The 17542-nt window shown below is 41.6% G+C and overlaps 1 protein-coding gene across 2 annotated transcripts in view; it reads left to right on the forward strand.

Annotated features, from left to right (window-relative positions):
• The window catches only part of NPHP3 (nephrocystin 3), a 37365-nt gene extending 20544 nt beyond the window's left edge, over nucleotides 1-16821 (forward strand). For both annotated transcript variants that reach the window (XM_063124581.1, XM_063124589.1), the window contains exons 15-27: nucleotides 367-449; nucleotides 2053-2191; nucleotides 3610-3774; nucleotides 4635-4732; nucleotides 5896-6018; nucleotides 7471-7660; nucleotides 8386-8627; nucleotides 9755-9830; nucleotides 10320-10447; nucleotides 11107-11347; nucleotides 12433-12558; nucleotides 14480-14595; nucleotides 16022-16821. In XM_063124581.1, the coding sequence (XP_062980651.1) occupies nucleotides 367-449; nucleotides 2053-2191; nucleotides 3610-3774; nucleotides 4635-4732; nucleotides 5896-6018; nucleotides 7471-7660; nucleotides 8386-8627; nucleotides 9755-9830; nucleotides 10320-10447; nucleotides 11107-11347; nucleotides 12433-12558; nucleotides 14480-14595; nucleotides 16022-16202 (1908 nt within the window). In that variant the 3' untranslated portion in view covers nucleotides 16203-16821. The remainder of the gene's footprint in view (nucleotides 1-366; nucleotides 450-2052; nucleotides 2192-3609; nucleotides 3775-4634; nucleotides 4733-5895; nucleotides 6019-7470; nucleotides 7661-8385; nucleotides 8628-9754; nucleotides 9831-10319; nucleotides 10448-11106; nucleotides 11348-12432; nucleotides 12559-14479; nucleotides 14596-16021) is intronic.
• The last annotated feature ends 721 nt before the right edge of the window (nucleotides 16822-17542 follow it).

The following is a 17542-nucleotide window of genomic DNA, read 5'->3' on the forward strand; positions in this document are numbered from 1 at the left end:
ATAAGTAATGCATCATGTAGCCATGAGTACCTCGTAAGAGAAACAAGTAAATCTTTGATATAACTCTTACTGTATTGTAAAAAGAGCTGAATGTATATGAGGATCGTTAACTTCCGCTCTTCTAGAGTAATGGCACTTGTTCTAGAAATATGCTTATATTGCTTCCTTTTAAAAATGCATATTTTGAAAGAAGTCATCCTTCCTATACATTGCACTATCTGGAACATAGTCTGTAAGTTAGTTATGCTGTGTTGTTGTGGGTTTTTGTGGTCTACTTAAGTCTGTATATCTCTGCACAATATTTCAATTCTTCATAGAAAGTTTAAATTTTACATGTGTGTGTATTTGTTTCTAAACCTCCTCTAGGAGAAAAAGCTTGAGAAGCACAGTAATTCTACTACAACTTGCAGTGCCCTTTATGTCACTCTTTGGGGCAGAATGCTAGCTGGGTAAGTTGAAAGAATACGGAAATGATAGTGCGTTGCATGTGTTTTGTTGACAAATAATTATTATGGATTAAAAATATAAAAATGTGATGGGATCCAGATCCACTAAATTCAGTGGTAGTTTTGTCATTGCCTATAATAGGAACTGGATTTCACAATGGCCCAATTTGGACATGATGTTGCACCAGTGTGTGAACAAATCTTCCCTTCTCCCCCAATGCAGCTGTGAGGAAGAGATTGGAAGCATCTGCTTCCTGTTTTAAACTAGCCAGAGTTTATTATTATATCTGAACTGGATGGAATTCTAGTTAGTCTAAACTATGGTTTGTTGAAACAAGCCAGGATCAAACTCTCATGATTCTGGCTTGTTAACAAATTGTAGTTTAAATAAACCAAGGTTTTCCCAGTTCAGAAGTAACAATATAACATGAGACTGAAGTTCACTTCTGCTTGTTCAACAATTGTTTAGTGTTATGTGTAAAATGGGCCACTGTGTCTATAAACATTGGCATCAGAAACAGTGAGCATCATCAGAGGGGTGGATTTTCGTGTTTCCCTACTGCCGCTACAGCCTCCTGCTGCTGTCCCACAATAGTGACAGTCTTTTTACATGGGAAAAGAAAGAGGAAGCAGCAACGATCACATGGCCCATCCAGGGGCCATTTATATTGCTCTGCATTTCCTGCACACAGCAGGAAATGCCAGCACATTCCGTTAAAAAAAAAAGACAGATTAAAAGGGGTCTATTTTGCTACGGAAAAACAAGCAGAAAGAGCAGGAGGCGCATGGGAGGTGGACGTCCTCTAAAGGAGGCACACACATCCGTAAGTGGGCAGTAGCGAGCGTGCAATAAAACACTCGTCTGATAACACTCAGCATTTCTTAGTCCCTACTTCAGCCTCTGCTCTTTCCCTTATGGACTCGGCAGCAAGTTTGCTTGACACCACTGTGTGGTCTCGAGTGATAGAGGCTGCTCACAGCCTAACAATCTAGATCAAGAACGTGGCAGTGATGCCAGTACATCCCCAGATGCTATGACTTGATGCTGGTACAGCAATTGTAACACTTAACAAGTGTCCAGAACAAGGCTCATAGGATCATGGTGCAAAACATTCGCCCCACAGAAATTTATGAACTGTTTTTTTTAATTATGCTTACATTGGGACTTGCTCAGATTGAGCTCAATGAATACTTACCTTGCTTTGGGCATTTTTCTATTAGTAGCTTTAATTCTGTTTTATTTCAACCGTCTCTTTATTTTGTACATTGTTTTTGTGCTCGATGCTTTGCTGCCTAAACGTTAAGACCAATGTTTTTTTTGGGGGGGGGATAAACATATCTGACAGTTTACCCAAAAGCAGGCCATGTTTTTGACTCCCTTTCCCCATTTTTTCTCCTTTTCTCCCCTAATAACACAATCTAGTACACATCAGCAGATGTTTTTGAGTGTTAAAATTTGGGCTGTAATTATACAAGTGTGTAGCAATTGCGGAAGTTCATGACAATAGTTGTTATCCATAGTAATTGTAAGCACTGAGCTCCAGGTGAAATTTCAAATTCACTATGTGTTTTACATCCTTCTCTGTGTCCCCCCACCTGACTCCAGTGCCAGAAGTGCAGAAAATATTGATGTAATCCTTCAGAATTGTTTCCAGTGCCAAGATACGGTGTCACTGTACAAGCTAGTTCTGAGATCAGTTGAAGAATCCTTGAAGAGTGATAAAGACAAAGGCATCATGAAAGAGGCAAGTACACAAGTCTAGTATAACTTCTTCCTTTTTTTTTCTTTTTTTAAGAAGTGTGTATAATTTCATAGATATGGTTCCCCACCCCCATTAGTACAGTCTTGTACTAGTTTTTATGCTCTTCATGGTTTTAATTTTTGTGAACCACCCAGAGAGCTTCGGCTATTGGGCAGTATAAAAATGTAAAAAATAAAATAAAAATAAAAATAATAAAATAAAAGTACAGGGTGTTGCAATGCTAATAAGCTCATGGCCCCAAATCCAGAAACAGTTTCTTCACGTGTAGGGCTGTTATAGCAGGTATACCGCATGCTGTTACACAGAGGGTAAAGGTTACCATATTTATTTATTTATTTGCAATATTTATATACCACTCCCCATTCCAAGTTTTGGAGCGGTGAACAGATAAAATAGAATAAAACAGAATAAAAACACTTTAAAAATAGATTTTTTTAAAAAACAAACTGCAAAATAAACCGTGGCTGGTCATTAAGGGGAGGCTTCCTGGAACAACAATGTTGTTGTTGGAGGTGCCAGAAGGAATACAAAGTGATGCGCTATGTGTAACTTCATAGACCTTCCCACATGGAAGCACATATACAAGGCATGAAAACATGCAGAGCGACATAATTTTATAATTTAGTATCTTATTTGTACAGTGCTTCAACAAAACAGAATTAACCGCTTTACATGATGGTAACAACAGGCCAGGGTCTGCAGTTTCCCCCTCTAAAAGTAACAAACATGTTTCAGAATTTCAAAGTCAATGATCAAATGCACTTTTAGTGTAATTCAATTTACATTAAAGTTTAGTTGGCTTGGCGATTACCAACCTCTTAACCGTTTCAATGCTTGCAGGAACATACTTTAAAATGGCCGGGATGGGATCCCCTGGAGCTGTACTCCCACCGCTACCACCACGTGCTGCCAAATTTTGGTGGCAGCAGATAGCAATTGTGGCCTAAAAAGGTCGAATTTAGCTTTAAAACTTCCGCTTAAAGCTAAATTTGGACTTTTTAGGCTACTGTGGTGATTTCAGTGGGATAAGTAAGTGTCAACTAACTTAAGTCCCATTGATTTCAATGGATCTTCTTTAAGTATAACTAAATCTGGAGTGAACCCATTATAAGACCTTTTGTGGGGGACTTTTTATGGAGAGAGAGGGAACCTGTCAGGAAAAAGAAGAATTGTGGGAGTACATGTAAGATTTGATGCTCCAGCCTCTTTCAGATATGTCTTCCTCGAGCAGTGAACCCATTGGGGGAAAGACTCTCATAACTACATATCACCTGTAGTTTGACCCTGTAGCATGTGTTGTTGTTGATGCTGCTGCTGTTATTTTGTAGTATTTCTCTTGATGGCCACATGCACTGGATGATGGTAAATTTGTTTAAATGTTTCATATGTTTGCTCTATAGATTCTCTGCCTCATCAGTGTTAGCCACAACGGAGTCAGTGAATCAGAACTGATGGAACTCTGTCCTGAATTGTCTTGGGAAGTGCTGGCCTCCTTAGTTTACACTCTGCACAAGATGTGCTTTTTGACATATGGCTGTGGCTTGTTAAAGTTTCGACACCTCCAGGTAGAATTTCGTGTTTTGATCCCCATCCATCTCTCCAGGATTCCCCAGGTGGCCACACACCCTTTCTCCAGTCCAGGCCAACCACCAATCTTTAGTGATTTCCCTGACCATTGGCTATGTTGGATGGGGCTGATGGTAGTTGTAGTCCAAATATCAGGTGGCCTATCCCTAGGGGTATATGAGAATTTTGTTTCCATTGGCAAATCTGGATTGATTACATTTATATCCCCCCATTTTTACTCCAAGGAACCCAAGGTGGCAAACATAATCCTCCTCCTCTCCATTTTATCCTTACAACAGCCCTGAGAGGTAGGTTGGGCTGAAAATCTGTGACTGTCCCAGAGTCACCTAGTGAGCTTCCATGGCTGAGTGGGGACTAGAACCTGGATCTCTCAACTCCCAGTCCAACACTTTAGCCACTACACCACACTGGCTCTTGCGAACATGTCACATTTGCAACCTGAAATGCGAACACAAGCAGGAACACAGTCCTTGAGAAATGTTTGTAATTTCCAGAACAAGTGTTCTCGTTTGCCCTTGCACAAATGCACCCTTCCGAAAATGTGCATTTGTGCAAATCCCCTCCCCCCCGATTTATATTTTTACAGTTTAGCCTTTAAGGGGAAAATGCGCATTTTTGGTTTGGAAAAATTGCATTTGTAAAAATGCAAATTTTCCCCAGTTGAAAATGCACATTTTTCTCAGTCATGGGCTGGGAGAGACACTCGCATTCAGTGTCACAAGTGAAACAAAATGAGCATTGCAGAAGAATATGAAGAACCTCAACAAACTTGAACATTGTATGATTGCCCATCGCTACCTATCCCTGATTTACAAAATGCAACAATGTCCTTTTTCAGGCTTGGGAAACAGTGAAGCTGGAATACATGGAAAGAGATCAGAATGCTTTTGCTACTTACAGAGAAAAACTGATAGAATACTTCACCAGGCAACTAAGGTAAACTTTTCAGGGGATGAGATGAAGGCCACGTTCAGAAGACACCTTAAACCACGGCTTTAACCATGGTGATTAAGCCAGAAAGCCAGGCCATGTTCAGAAGACATCTTAATCCATGGCCTTAAACCCAGAGAATAAGGATTTTTACATTATTCACTGTGGTTAAAGCCATGGTTTAAGATGTCTTCTGAATACTGCCCAGCTTTCTGGCTTAACCACTGTGGTTAAAGCTGTGGTTTAAGGTGCCCTTTGAATGGGGCCATACTTCCTATAAATTATAGCGTAGTGGTTAAGTCACTGAGGTGTAAATCAGGAAGTCCACTTTTCAAATCTCACTTTTGCGATTAATTCACTAAGCCAGGGATGAGGAACCTCTGGCCCAGCAGCCAAAGCTTGCCTTTCCAGGGTCCCGCTCCATCCCTCCAGGGTTCCCCATATTTTCACCCACTTTTTTCTTGGCCACGTCCACTCCCCCCCCCAATCTTTGGTGTTTTCCTAGTGTTTGTGTATTTTTCCCCATCCTAAAAAGTTGAAATGCCTTCGCAAAGGCTTTAGTTACCGGCAGTAAGAACTTTTAAGCTGCAGTATGCTCTCTCTCTCTCGCTCTCTTTCTCTCTCTCTGTGTGTGTGTGTTATTTTTTTGTCCCTGCCCCCTTTGCCTTTGCTTCTGCTTGGTACTGTAATGTCGCCTATGAGAGCTTCTCTGAAATTGAATTAAGCCCCCGGACTGAAGAAGTTCCCCATCCCTGCACTGGGGGTATCTTAGGCAAGCCATTATTTCAGGGGTAATTCCAGACTTCTGTGGTCCCCAGGCAAGAGAGCTGCAGTGGGACCTCCTTTCCTGCTTAATCTGTATAGTCTTCGATGGTGCTTTAACTGCATTGTCTGTTTTGGATTCTTGATTTGGTTTTATCTATTCTTTTTTTTTATCATACAGTTCTAGATCATATCTGTTTTGATGTATGTATGTCATTGTTGTTAGCCACTTTGGTTGCTACACATAGAAAGGCAGGATATAACAACAGTTTTTAAATAATAATAATAATAATGATGATGAAATCAGTGATTTTGAAAATCAAGTCCCATGAGTTTAGCTGTAAAGAAGTTGATTTTGATTTTCATACACCCCCTGCATTTTTCTCACTCCTCTCCCCGCACATCAGTGAAGAGAGAGTGACTTGGCGGAGTGCAGATGAACTCCCCTGGTTGTTCCAGCAACAAGGTGACAAGCAGAAGTTGCACAAGTGCCTGCTGAATCTCTTTGTGTCCCAGAATCTTTATAAAAGGTAAGAAAAACACTTGAAAGATGTCTTTGTTTTCAGATTCCTAAATCAGCATGCAAATGATAACCCCTTCTTCTGTGTCTCGGAGTGAGGGTGCTTTTATCATGCAACCACCCTGCCTCATTCATGGAATTTTACAGGGGGTCCACATGCCGTCACTGTCCATTTGTAACCGTCCCGTGTTTTCCCAACCACTTCTTCCATCTTTTTTTTTTCATACTGCAGAAAAATTTTAAATTGTGAACTGCTGAGGGTTTTTTATTCAACAGTATACAAATGCCATAAATAAATAAATAAAATCTGTTAAGGAGGGAAAGATACAATGGCAGCACAATGCTTATGGATTGGTAGCATTGAGAGTCTAGAAGCACTCTGAGTAGCTAAAGTGCATAGAAGTGGAAGGGTTTTGCTAAAGCTTGTGCTATTCACAATTGGGAGGACAGAGCTAAGGAGTTTTTTGCCTTTGTCTTGGCTCTGCCTGCTTCATCAACCCCAATGTCTCAGGCCCTTCATCCCTTGGTCAATTAGGGTAAGGGCCACAGTTCACACAAGGTGCCACATTCAGTCTCTGGCCCCTGCAGTTTTTTAAAAAGTAAAGGTCTGCCTAAGACCTTAGAGAGCTGTTGCCAACAGGAGTGAATGATCCTGAGCTAGATAGATCCCTATATGTTTATAATTCTAATTATTAAAAAACACAACTCTTTTTATGTGAGTTCAGAAGCATCCAGAGAGTCTGGGAAGACTTGTGAAAGTTTGTGTAGACATACACAGTAGGGGGACGAGGGTCTTCTGATTTTCCTTTTAAAGATCCTAGTGCTTCACTAGACACCAGGAGGATGTTTTGATTTGATACCGTTGTTGGGAGCTTGATTGTTCAATGGGGTAGTAGTGCAGCCTTGCCATCTAGCCATAAGTAATTGGGAATTCCATGTAGCCAGTCTGCTTGGTTTCTGTGCTAGCTGCATAGCAAGGAAAGCCTCTCCCTCTGCAGCCAGCACTGAAACCAAGCAGGCTGGTGGGGGAAAGACTGATTGCTCCATCCCTCCTCTGCCAGATAGCTTGGTAGAAGACTCCTCCTCCTCCTCTTCCTCCTCCTCCTCCTCCTCCTCCTCCTCCTTGCCAGCTAAAAAGCTAGCAGTCTGCATTTCCATGCTGGATTTGGAGGAGGGTGTTTCTCTTCCTCTGCAGCCAGCATGGAAATGGCAGCCTACTAAACTTTATTGCAAGCTAGTAATGTTTGTGAGCTTATTTACAAGACTAGTAATGCACTGCTCGTTCTAGAGCCCCATAAATGCATATGAACTATCGCGGTTGTTCCTGTAACGATGTGACAAGCATATATGTGTGTTTTTATAGAGGTGCCTGATAAACCTCTGTGTTCCAGAACCTTTATAAAATGAGTATTTCAAAAATTGCACTGCAACTTGGAACTTTTCATCCCTTTATTGCTTACAGGGGCCATTTTGCAGAACTACTGAGCTACTGGCAGCTTCTTGGCAAAGACAAGGGCTCCATGGCAGCAGAATATTTTAGCTCTTTGAAACTATATGAGAAAAGCTGTGAGAGAGAAGAAAGCATGATTTCTCTGGCTGATCTTTATGAGACTCTGGGACGCTTTCTTAAAGACCTGGGTCTCCTCAGTCAGGTGAGTGCATCCGCAGGGCAAAGGGCATGCGCAGATCGCCATGTCCTGCACTGGGAGGCTTCTTGTGAAGAATCCGCTTCCTGGGGAACTTGAGTTTTCATTTTTTTATTTTTTAAGTCGCTAACATTTCTTACGTTCATATGGAGCATGGTTTGAAAGTATGTATGTGGTGTGTGCAAAGGTTTGTATTTTTGTCCTTGTGGTTTGTTTTATTTATTATTATTATTTTATTTATGCTGCCTAATAACAAAGTTTTCTGGACAGCCTGGACATCTTTAAAACATTCTCTCTTAGGTTTGAGAAGGCATCCAAGGAATAGGTTACCTCCGTTTGACCGCCTAGGAAAGGCAGGGATCACGTGATAAGTGATGTTTGTAGCATACGGGGTCCTCTAGCTCTACCTTCAGTTCCTTCTCCATCTTCCCAACTCCCCAGGAGAAACCTGCTCTCTGCTCTCTGAGCTCTCTTTCCCTTCTGATCATAGCCTTCTAAGAAATCTCACAGCAATCCTAGAGTTCAAACACAAGTTTTAAAAAACAAGAGGCCCAGACAACATATTTAAAAGTTCTGGATGAAAGTGTGGTTGTCTTCACTGTATGGAGCTATATTAGGTGGAGCCAAACCCACAGTCAATCCACCTGGCCAAGTACCTTCTTTTCAGAGTTGCAGGCATAGGTTTCCGGCAATATCTTTCAATGGAGACTCTCTCGCACCTTCCTTCCTAGGCCATTGCTCCTCTGCAGCGTTCCCTGGAGATTCGAGAGACGGCGCTCGATCCAGATCATCCCAGAGTAGCCCAGTCCCTTCACCAGTTAGCAGGCGTTTATGTGCAATGGAAGAAGTTTGGCAATGCCGAACAGTTGTATAAGCAGGCTCTTGAAATCTCTGAAAATGCTTACGGGACTGAACACGTCAGGGTTGCTCGTGAACTGGATGCACTCGCAACGTTGTACCAGAAACAGAACAAGTAAGGAGAAACAGCTTCTCATTTTAGCAAGGGTGTTGCTTCAGAGTGGTAGTGGAATTCATCAACGGTTGGGTGGGGAAATCTGCGAGGCAAAGACAGTGGGTTTGTGTGCATTAGGCAGATGGATTGGGAAAGAAGTTGTTGGAGTTCTTGGGCTGAGAAGAGGGTGACGTCATCCACAGGTTTGTTTAACCACTTGTTTAGCATTATGTCCAAACGAGGGTTCCTGGCTTATCGCTTCCAAGAACAGACTATGGCTTCAGACTAGCTTGTTAAAGGACTGACAAGCCAGGAATCCCCATTTCGACATAAAGCTAAACAAACCTTTCCTGGTGAGTTCCTGGTTGATTTAACTTCTCCCACTGGTGGGAAGAGGCACAGCATGCTGCTTGTGAATGATAAGCTGAGATTCTCAGAAAGCCTGGCTGTGCAAACGTGGCCGGGTCTCTCCCCACTTTAAATGGACTGGCGTGGGAAATTGTGTACGTTTGTAATAGCTGGCATTTGAAATTATTTTAAATGTATCCTGTGGCTTTGGGAAGAGTGGGATAGGAGATTGTTGTGAAGCAAAGAGTACTGTTAAATTGCCAGCAGCAGCCCCAGCTTGTGTGTCGTCTACACCATTCAGTTTGTGGGTCAGAGCTGGGGATATTTTGAAGTAACATTTTTATTTTCATTTGGTTTCACTGGTGCTTGCCTCCACCAATGGGCCAGTTCAAACATTTATGTTCTCAGTGTCAGCCTACATGAAGTAGAATTGCACCCATGTGCTAGAGGGCATAAGAAGTCAAATACAATCTCAGCATTAAACCCAGTTTCTGTGATCCTAAACAAGAGTGGAACAGAAGCAGAAATCTGGAAAAATTGTACATTTGATTGTACAGAAACCCAGTTTACTGGTGACTTTCTACATGCAATGGTGTACAGGCATGATCTACTGTATGTCCCCACCACCACCACCACCACAATATGTAACCCATTACTGGAACCACTCCTGTCAATAATTTCCCATAAAATTGCTGCATGAGAAACCAAGATTTCCCACTAGCATGGTGGGACAGAAGGGTTATATACTCCTGTTGATCACCTAGCCGTGTTTTTAATCGAATCTGTACCATTCATTTTAGATATGAACAAGCTGAACATCTAAGGAAAAAATCCTTCAAAATTCAACAAAAAGCTGCAAGGCGGAAAGGCAGCCTGGTAAATACATACTACTTCATTTTGTGGTTCTCGCTGTTTTAAGCATGTTTTCACAAGCATTAGATGTGTCACTTTCATTATAGAAAACTTACGAAGCTTGTTGCCAAATTGAAGAGCATTCTAGTTAATATGGATTCATTCATCTTCTAGATTTGAAAATTGCAATAAATTTTAAATTAGGGTGACCATATGAAAAGGAGGACAGGGCTCCTGTATCTTTAACAGTTGTAGAGAAAAGGGAATTTCAGCAGGTGTCATTTGTATGCATGCAGCACCTGGTGAAATTCCCTCTTCATGACAACAGTTAAAGCTGCCTTGCCTCTCAGGGCTCCTGCAGCTTTAGCTGTTGTGACAAAGAGGGAATTTCACCAGGTGCTGCATGCACACAAGCTTAGGCCTTACCCACATAATGTTTTCTCGTGTGAGTACAAATATAAATCTTAAACTTTAGAATACCAAGGCTGTAAGTTTCTCATTGTTCTCCTTTAGTATGGATTTGCTCTTCTTCGGCAACGAGCCCTACAGCTGGAGGAGCTCACTTTGGGTAAAGACACATCCGATAATGCTCGAACGCTTAATGAACTCGGAGTCCTCTACTACCTTCAAAACAATCTTGAGTGCGTATTTATTTATTATTTATTTATTACATTTCTCTATCGCCCAATAGCTGCCTCTGAGCAGTTCACGCCAATTAAAACTGTAAAATGCCGTACAATAAAATAGGATTTAAAAGATTAAAGCTGCAGTATGAAATCAAAGCCAAAATAAAACCTAGCAGTTACTGGTGACTCGGAATAGTGTTCAGAAGGCTGTAGTTTCTACTCTATTAGAGAAGGTTTTTTGAGAAGTTTTTTTCAGGTGTTCCCAAGACTTTCTGAACACTTCTCTCAGTGGCCAGTGAATTTTAGTAGGAGATAGTTATTATAAGAATTTCTACAGACTTTTTTTATAAGTGAGCAAGCACAGGCCTATCTGCAATGTTCTACATGTTTTTCAATGCTAAAAAAAACCTAGTAATGTGGTGTCCTGTACTTACAGCCTCCTGAAGAGGGCTTTAAAATACAAAATCTTTGTTCCGGCATCCTGAGAGGCTTCTCTTGTATTCATGGGACTAATTTGGATGCTTCCCCCCTCCCCTTTTGTACCTGAGTCTTGCCATAGCAGATGAATGCTTCCATTAAAATAGTTTTGCCAACACTTTTAAGTGTCGGCAGCACCCTTGAACGGCTATGGCAAAACACCCTGATAATATATTGCTGTATGAACTTGCTTATAGGACAGCAGAGCTATTTCTGAAACGTTCCCTGGAAATGAGAGAACGGGTTCTTGGGCCCGACCACCCGGATTGCGCCCAGTCTTTGAACAACCTAGCAGCCCTCAACAATGAGAAGAAGAACTACAACAAGGCCGAGGAGCTGTACGGAAGGGCACTGAACATCAGAAGGAGAGCATTAGCACCGGATCACCCTTCTTTGGCTTACACTGTGAAACACCTTGCTGTGCTCTACAAGAAATTGGTAACAGCATGCAATGCATGTGTGAATTTAGCATTGTTGGTTTTAAGTGTTAGAAGCTCCTCTTGCACAGTTGGGATTTGAAAAAAACCAAAAACACACCTGACGTTTGCAGTGCACTTTTAAGATGGTCCTTGAGACCATGGTGGAAATAATAGCGGAAATGCCATTTGCTCTTTCCGGACCAAATAGTGACAAATGCCAAATTAAAGCTCAACTCTACCTGCAAGTGCCGATGGGGAAGTACTGCTAGGTTTGCTTGTGAGCCATGGCCCTACACTTCAACGCTGACATATTGCTGCCAGGTGAGAAGCCACTTGAAATATCCCACATGAGCTCTGTTCAGCCTGAACTCTATTCAACTTGAACAAGTGAGGGTGCAAAGTGCGTAGGCAGCTGGGGTGTTGCCCCCAACATCCCCCCACGGCTGTGCACTGGACCCACCCTTCCACTCTCAACGCAACCATTCCCCGGTCTGTTATTCATCCTTTCGTTTTTTGGTGTGGGATAGGGAACGATGAATTAGGAGATCAACCCATTAGGAGGCAAGACTTTATTCTAGATAAAGCATTTATAATCTGGTTTTCAATTTAAAAAACTCAAGGTGGAGAACAGTAAAAGACAACAATAATACATTAACGTAATATCTACAACAAACCAGCAAACATCTAGTAGGAAAAATAAAAATATGACACCAGCGATTCAAAGCGTAAAAGCTTGCTGAAAAAGAAAGTCTTCATTGAATGCCTGAATGGATTATAAACTCTAAGACAGGATTTGGCAGATCTTCAGCAGAAGGAATTCCATGCTTGGGTGCAGTTGGGAGAACTCTGTTAACCATTTCAAAAGCGACAGACAGTTCCTTGTCTTTTCCGATGACTAGTAGAAGCAGAATAAATTATCCCAAATATATGGAAAGTTGAATAGATTGGTCATGCTGCAGGATTCAGCTTTTCTTTATCCAGAATTTTGATGATGTTGTTGATGATGATGATTTCAGCCCTGAGTTATACACAGCCTTGTAAATAGTGACAATAGTAGCACTGTACGAACATTTCAGGGAAGTTCATATTTGCTTTGTTTCCTAGGGAAAGCTTGACAAAGCTGTACCTCTGTATGAGTTGGCTGTGGAAATCAGGCAGAAATCCTTTGGTCCAAAGCATCCAAGTGTGGCTACTGCTTTGGTAAACCTGGCCGTTCTTTATTGTCAAATGGTACGTTTCCCCTTCCTTTTACACTTTTTTTTAACGTAAGGTAGCAAGGTCGTTAGATGTGTGATGTGCACAATCTACCCTATAGCTGAATGTGGAGTAGCCTATCAGAAAATAGATTAAAGTGCAAAATTGTTACAGTTGTTAAATATGAAACGTTGTTTGAATCCAGACTTAGGGGTACTTAAAGTAAACCCATTGAAATCAGCCATAATTAACAGGGCTTAAAATGCTTCTTGTCTTAAGGTGAATTGAAAACCGGTATAGAGGTACGACATAGTATGGATAAACTGCTAACACAAGAAGAGTCCTGCTGGATCAGACCAAGGTTCCATCCAGTCCAGCATTCTGTCCACTCAGTGGCCATCCAGCCACCAGGAACCCACAAACAGAACATGGTGCAACAGCACCTTCCCGCCCATGTTCCCCAGCCTCTGATACTGGAGGTGTACATAGCTATCAGGACTAGTAGCCATTGATAGCCTTCTCCAGGAATTTTTCCAACCCCCTCTTAAAGCCATTTACATCTTGTGGTAGTGAATTCCGTAGTTTAACAATGTGCAGTGTGAAGAAGCTGCATTTGGAGTGCAGCTGCTGCTGGTTTTTCTCAACCCACCAGCACTAGTCCTTCCTTGCTAGCAAGTTCCAATCATCTTTAAGGAAGCTCATGAGCCGGGGCCAACAAATATTGGCTTGGCTCTTTGGCCAGCCTCTCTGTGTGCTTGCCACAAACCCCATCCACTTGCCCACCTCCTCTAGCATATGGAGGAGACTTGGTGGAGAAGAAGGATTTCTCTCACTTGCACTGTGATTTGGATAAGATATGAAACAGCAGGAATCTCTTCTCAACTCAGGCCATAATAGTACCTGAGGCAGAAAATCCAAATGATTGATGTCTTCTATTCCATTAGTGAACACAATGTACAATTCATTAGGATGTCCCCCTGCACAAGCCTAATCTACCATGCTCTTGTGCACTTCCTGTTTATTTTAGTGGGCTTGTATAGAACGTCCTGGTAGATAGAGGCCCATGGTTCATATCTGGCTATTTCCCAGTTACTTGTGACTCCCATCAGTTTTGGAGGGGTGGAGTGGGGGGAGAGACAGAACTCTTGAATGCTGCCCAGTAAATACCAAATTGGCTGGTATTTATATTTCTTGCTTATCAGTAAATTCCTTTGGACTAGGTCCAAATTCAGACCTGTTCAAACAATGCTTCCCTTCTTCAGAACTTCACATATGTTACTTTTAATCTGTACCTGTAGTTACGTCTGTGCTTTTTTATTACCCAAAAGTAAGCGCAGGGCCCCCTCATCCAGAATGGGATTGCAATGCATGGGGAGACATACCATTGGGAGGTGGGTTTTTTACTGACTCTAACTGCAGCACTGAGTAGAGGGGAGAGTCCTGGAATGGGTGTTCATGACTTGGGGGAGAAGAAGGACTAAACCTCCCTATGTGCTGCTAAACTGATGGTGGGTTCCTGCATTTTCTTCTGAGCTGCATGCTACGTATTAAAAGTAATGTAGTCAAACCCTTACAGCGCAGTCCAATACATGTCTAGTTAGAAGTAGTCTCTTGGGTAAGTGGGTTAGGATTGCACCCTGAGCCTCTTTTGCAATGTATATTGTATTGGCCTCGCTTGATAAGATTCTTTGCTTTGACAGTATGGCTTGATTTACATAAGTTGCAGCACCCATTCCCCCACTGTGATTTTCATCATACCTTGGCCAAAACATGGGAATAGTTACAACTTCTTGCACTACGCTCAGACTTTTAAGGTTTTCAACAGAATTTGAACAGAATTTTTAAATTGGAAGTAGGACATAGGACAGTCACATCTTTAAGATCGATTTGAACAAAAATGCTTGTCACATCTGTTCAGCAAGTAATTTTTCTATTACCTTCGATGTCCCACCTCTAGAAAAAACATTCCGAAGCATTGCCTCTTTACGAGCGGGCACTGAAGATTTATGAAGACAGCTTTGGGCGTATGCATCCTCGCGTAGGAGAAACATTAAAGAATTTAGCTGTGCTGAGGTGATTTTAAATTAATGTACCTACCTAAATGTGGGGGCTGTCACTTACCTAGTTCAAAGACTGTGTAAGCTTTAATGTGCATTTCGGCTGCCTTATTCACTTTAGCAGAGAGAAACAGATCTGCAATCTCCATGAAAGTGAATGTAAGATGCAGTGATCCTATGTTCATATACCAGACCTCCCACACCCATTAAAAAAGATGTCACTGGATCAAAGCAAAGGGGGCCTGTCTACTTTGTATTGAAGATCATGGAAAACGCTGGAACTCCCTGCTGAGGGAGGCTAGGTTGGCCCTCTCTCAGTTGTCCTTATGCCACAGGCAAATACATTTTTATTCAGGCAGGCCTTTTGGCCTATATGTTTGCCTGTTCATGAAGAGGGCTTTAAATTGGCTGGTACTGTTTATTTCTTTTATTGTTAATTTATTTGTTTAATGTCATGTTTTAATTAGGGTTTTGTTTTTAATCTGTATTTTGTTAGCTGTCTTGAGCTCCATTTTTTGGTAGAAAGACAGGCTATAAGCAAGTTAATAAATGAATAAAACTTCATTGAAGTTGAACCTCCTGCCCTTTGTCCATTTGCGAGGAACTTGATAAAAAGTTTCAATTGGGGAGAATAATGTTCTATAACTGTATTGTAAAAATGAAGAGTATAATTTTTGTGAACTAGGGATTAGTAATTACGTAGATCACAGGGTGGGGTGTCATAGAGGCCTAGACTAATTTCAAAGGAAATGGTCCGAACAATTAAATTAATTGCTATGAATCATGGTGAAATCTCACAAGGGACAACTTAGCCACAGTAGCTCATGTGCTGGTAACTTCCTGATTAGACTACTACAATGCACTCTACATGGGGCTGCCCTTGAAGACAACTCAGAAGTTGCAGCTAGTGCACAATGCAGCAGCTAGACTGCTTATCCTATAAAAACCATATAACACCTGTCATGAAAGAATTGGACGGTACTATAGGTGGAGAAACACATGATTGAATACCCCTGCGTTTTTTTTTTAAAAAAGTTCCTGCATATAGATAACTACCACATCGGAGAGACTAGCCTAGATCTGGACAGGGTAGTTTTCCATTCCAGAAACAGATTTACTAGTACTGTAAGAACTAACCTGCTTAGAGGAAGATCCTTGTCAGCAGCTAGTGACCTGGCCAACAGCTAGTTTTGCAAGATGACCATGTTGAAGAAATGATGGAGTGTGGTGGGCCTTGAACTGAACTTCCAGAAGTCACCAGGCCCTCTGTAGACCTCTCTTGGCAGGCCCCTCAGGAGGCTAGATTTGACTCTGGGTCTCCTAATTGCCAATTCTCATTCGTGCATTTAGCAATGAACAATCTGGATTGTATTTTGAGGACTGTTGCTGGTGTTAGTTCTTGAGTCTTGTTTTTGTTAAACTGCCATTTCTTTTTCACAAAGCTACGAAGGAGGAGATTTTGAGAAAGCGGCTGAGCTCTATAAGAGAGCCATGGAAATCAAAGAAGCAGAGACCGTGTTGATTGGTGAAAAGGCAGCATCCCGTCACTCATCGAGTGGAGATACCCTCAGTTTGAAGAGTGCTTTCTCTCCCAATGTGTTTTTGCAACATGGTCAAAGGTGATGCATAGTAGCCCATGTTCACCCAAGGAATATGTTTATGCTACAAAGAAATAAGGCCCCATCTTAGAAATGGGGAAAAAGTGAACACCATATTGAAGAAGAGATGGGAAATGGTGGGCCAGTACACTGAACTATTTTTTTCAGTTAAACCATTTTCAGTATTGTTGAATATTGCGTGGACTTTTCCACAGTTAAAGTAGTAATAGTTATACTGACACCTCAGTCCTGAACGTATTGTGTGGATTTAAATCACATTGATTTTGATGATTGGGTCATTAATTGCTTGTTTACAGACTTCTAAAATGTCTCAGAAGTTGTGATTTTTAACTGTAAGAATATCTAGGTATAGTTATTTTCATGTTAATATGCATTTGCACTGTAAGACAGCTATGGTATTAAGAAGTTATCTTCTACCTCTTTCAGAAGAAATTTGAATAATTAGAAATGTTGTAAATAAATAATTAAGCATCTACCACACCCCTTTCTCTGTTGAAAGAAGTAATTATAAATGAAATGGGTGGTTGGCAAAATAAATTGCAGCAAGACGACTCCTTAAACTTAAACGAGAAATATTGTTTCGCAAATTATTTTATCGTTGTGTGAACTGATTTATATTTAGTCAGAAATTGCAGAGGCGTTGATCTCAGTGAGATTAATACCTCATTACTCATTTACATTCAAATGTAACACTTTGAACACTTGTATGGAATAGATAAAGTGTCATATGGCCAGATTAGAGGCTGCGTCAAAGCAGTATTTTAAAAACAGTAAAATAAAATCTGTTCTTCACACATTTTTTTAAAAAAATCCAAGGCTGAGTCAAAGAGCACTGGGACAATGTATCTGAAATATTTCTGTGCATGTATAAGGGGCTTATGGAGGGAGCACAGCTGTGGCAGGATAGAAGGTGGGGAGGTCGCATGAATAGAGACCTCCCCTCTTGCCTGATAAAATATCCTTCCTTTTTCACATTCCTCCTCCTCCTCCTTCATAAATATCATATTCATGGATGGTCCCAAGGCCGGCATGAACAAGTGGAACTCTGCACATGGCCCTTGGTGTGCTGATGTGTACAGCAGCCCTAAGCATGCATACTTGGAACTCACCCCTTGACTGCAATAGTACTTCTCTGTAAACATGCCTAGAATTAGGTTTATGTAACAAGTAAGGTGCACAGTGAGCCTCGTGTGGCACAGAGCGGTAAAGCAGCAGTTTCTGCAGCTGAAACTCCCCACGGCCTGAGTTTGATCCCAGCGGAAGCTGGTTTCAGACAGCCGGCTCGGGTTGACTCAGCCTTCCATCCTCCCGAGGTCGGTAAAATGAGTACCCAGTTAGCTGGGG

Source organism: Elgaria multicarinata, chromosome 1 (genome assembly GCF_023053635.1).
Source record: "Elgaria multicarinata webbii isolate HBS135686 ecotype San Diego chromosome 1, rElgMul1.1.pri, whole genome shotgun sequence".
Taxonomy (NCBI): domain Eukaryota; kingdom Metazoa; phylum Chordata; class Lepidosauria; order Squamata; family Anguidae; genus Elgaria; species Elgaria multicarinata.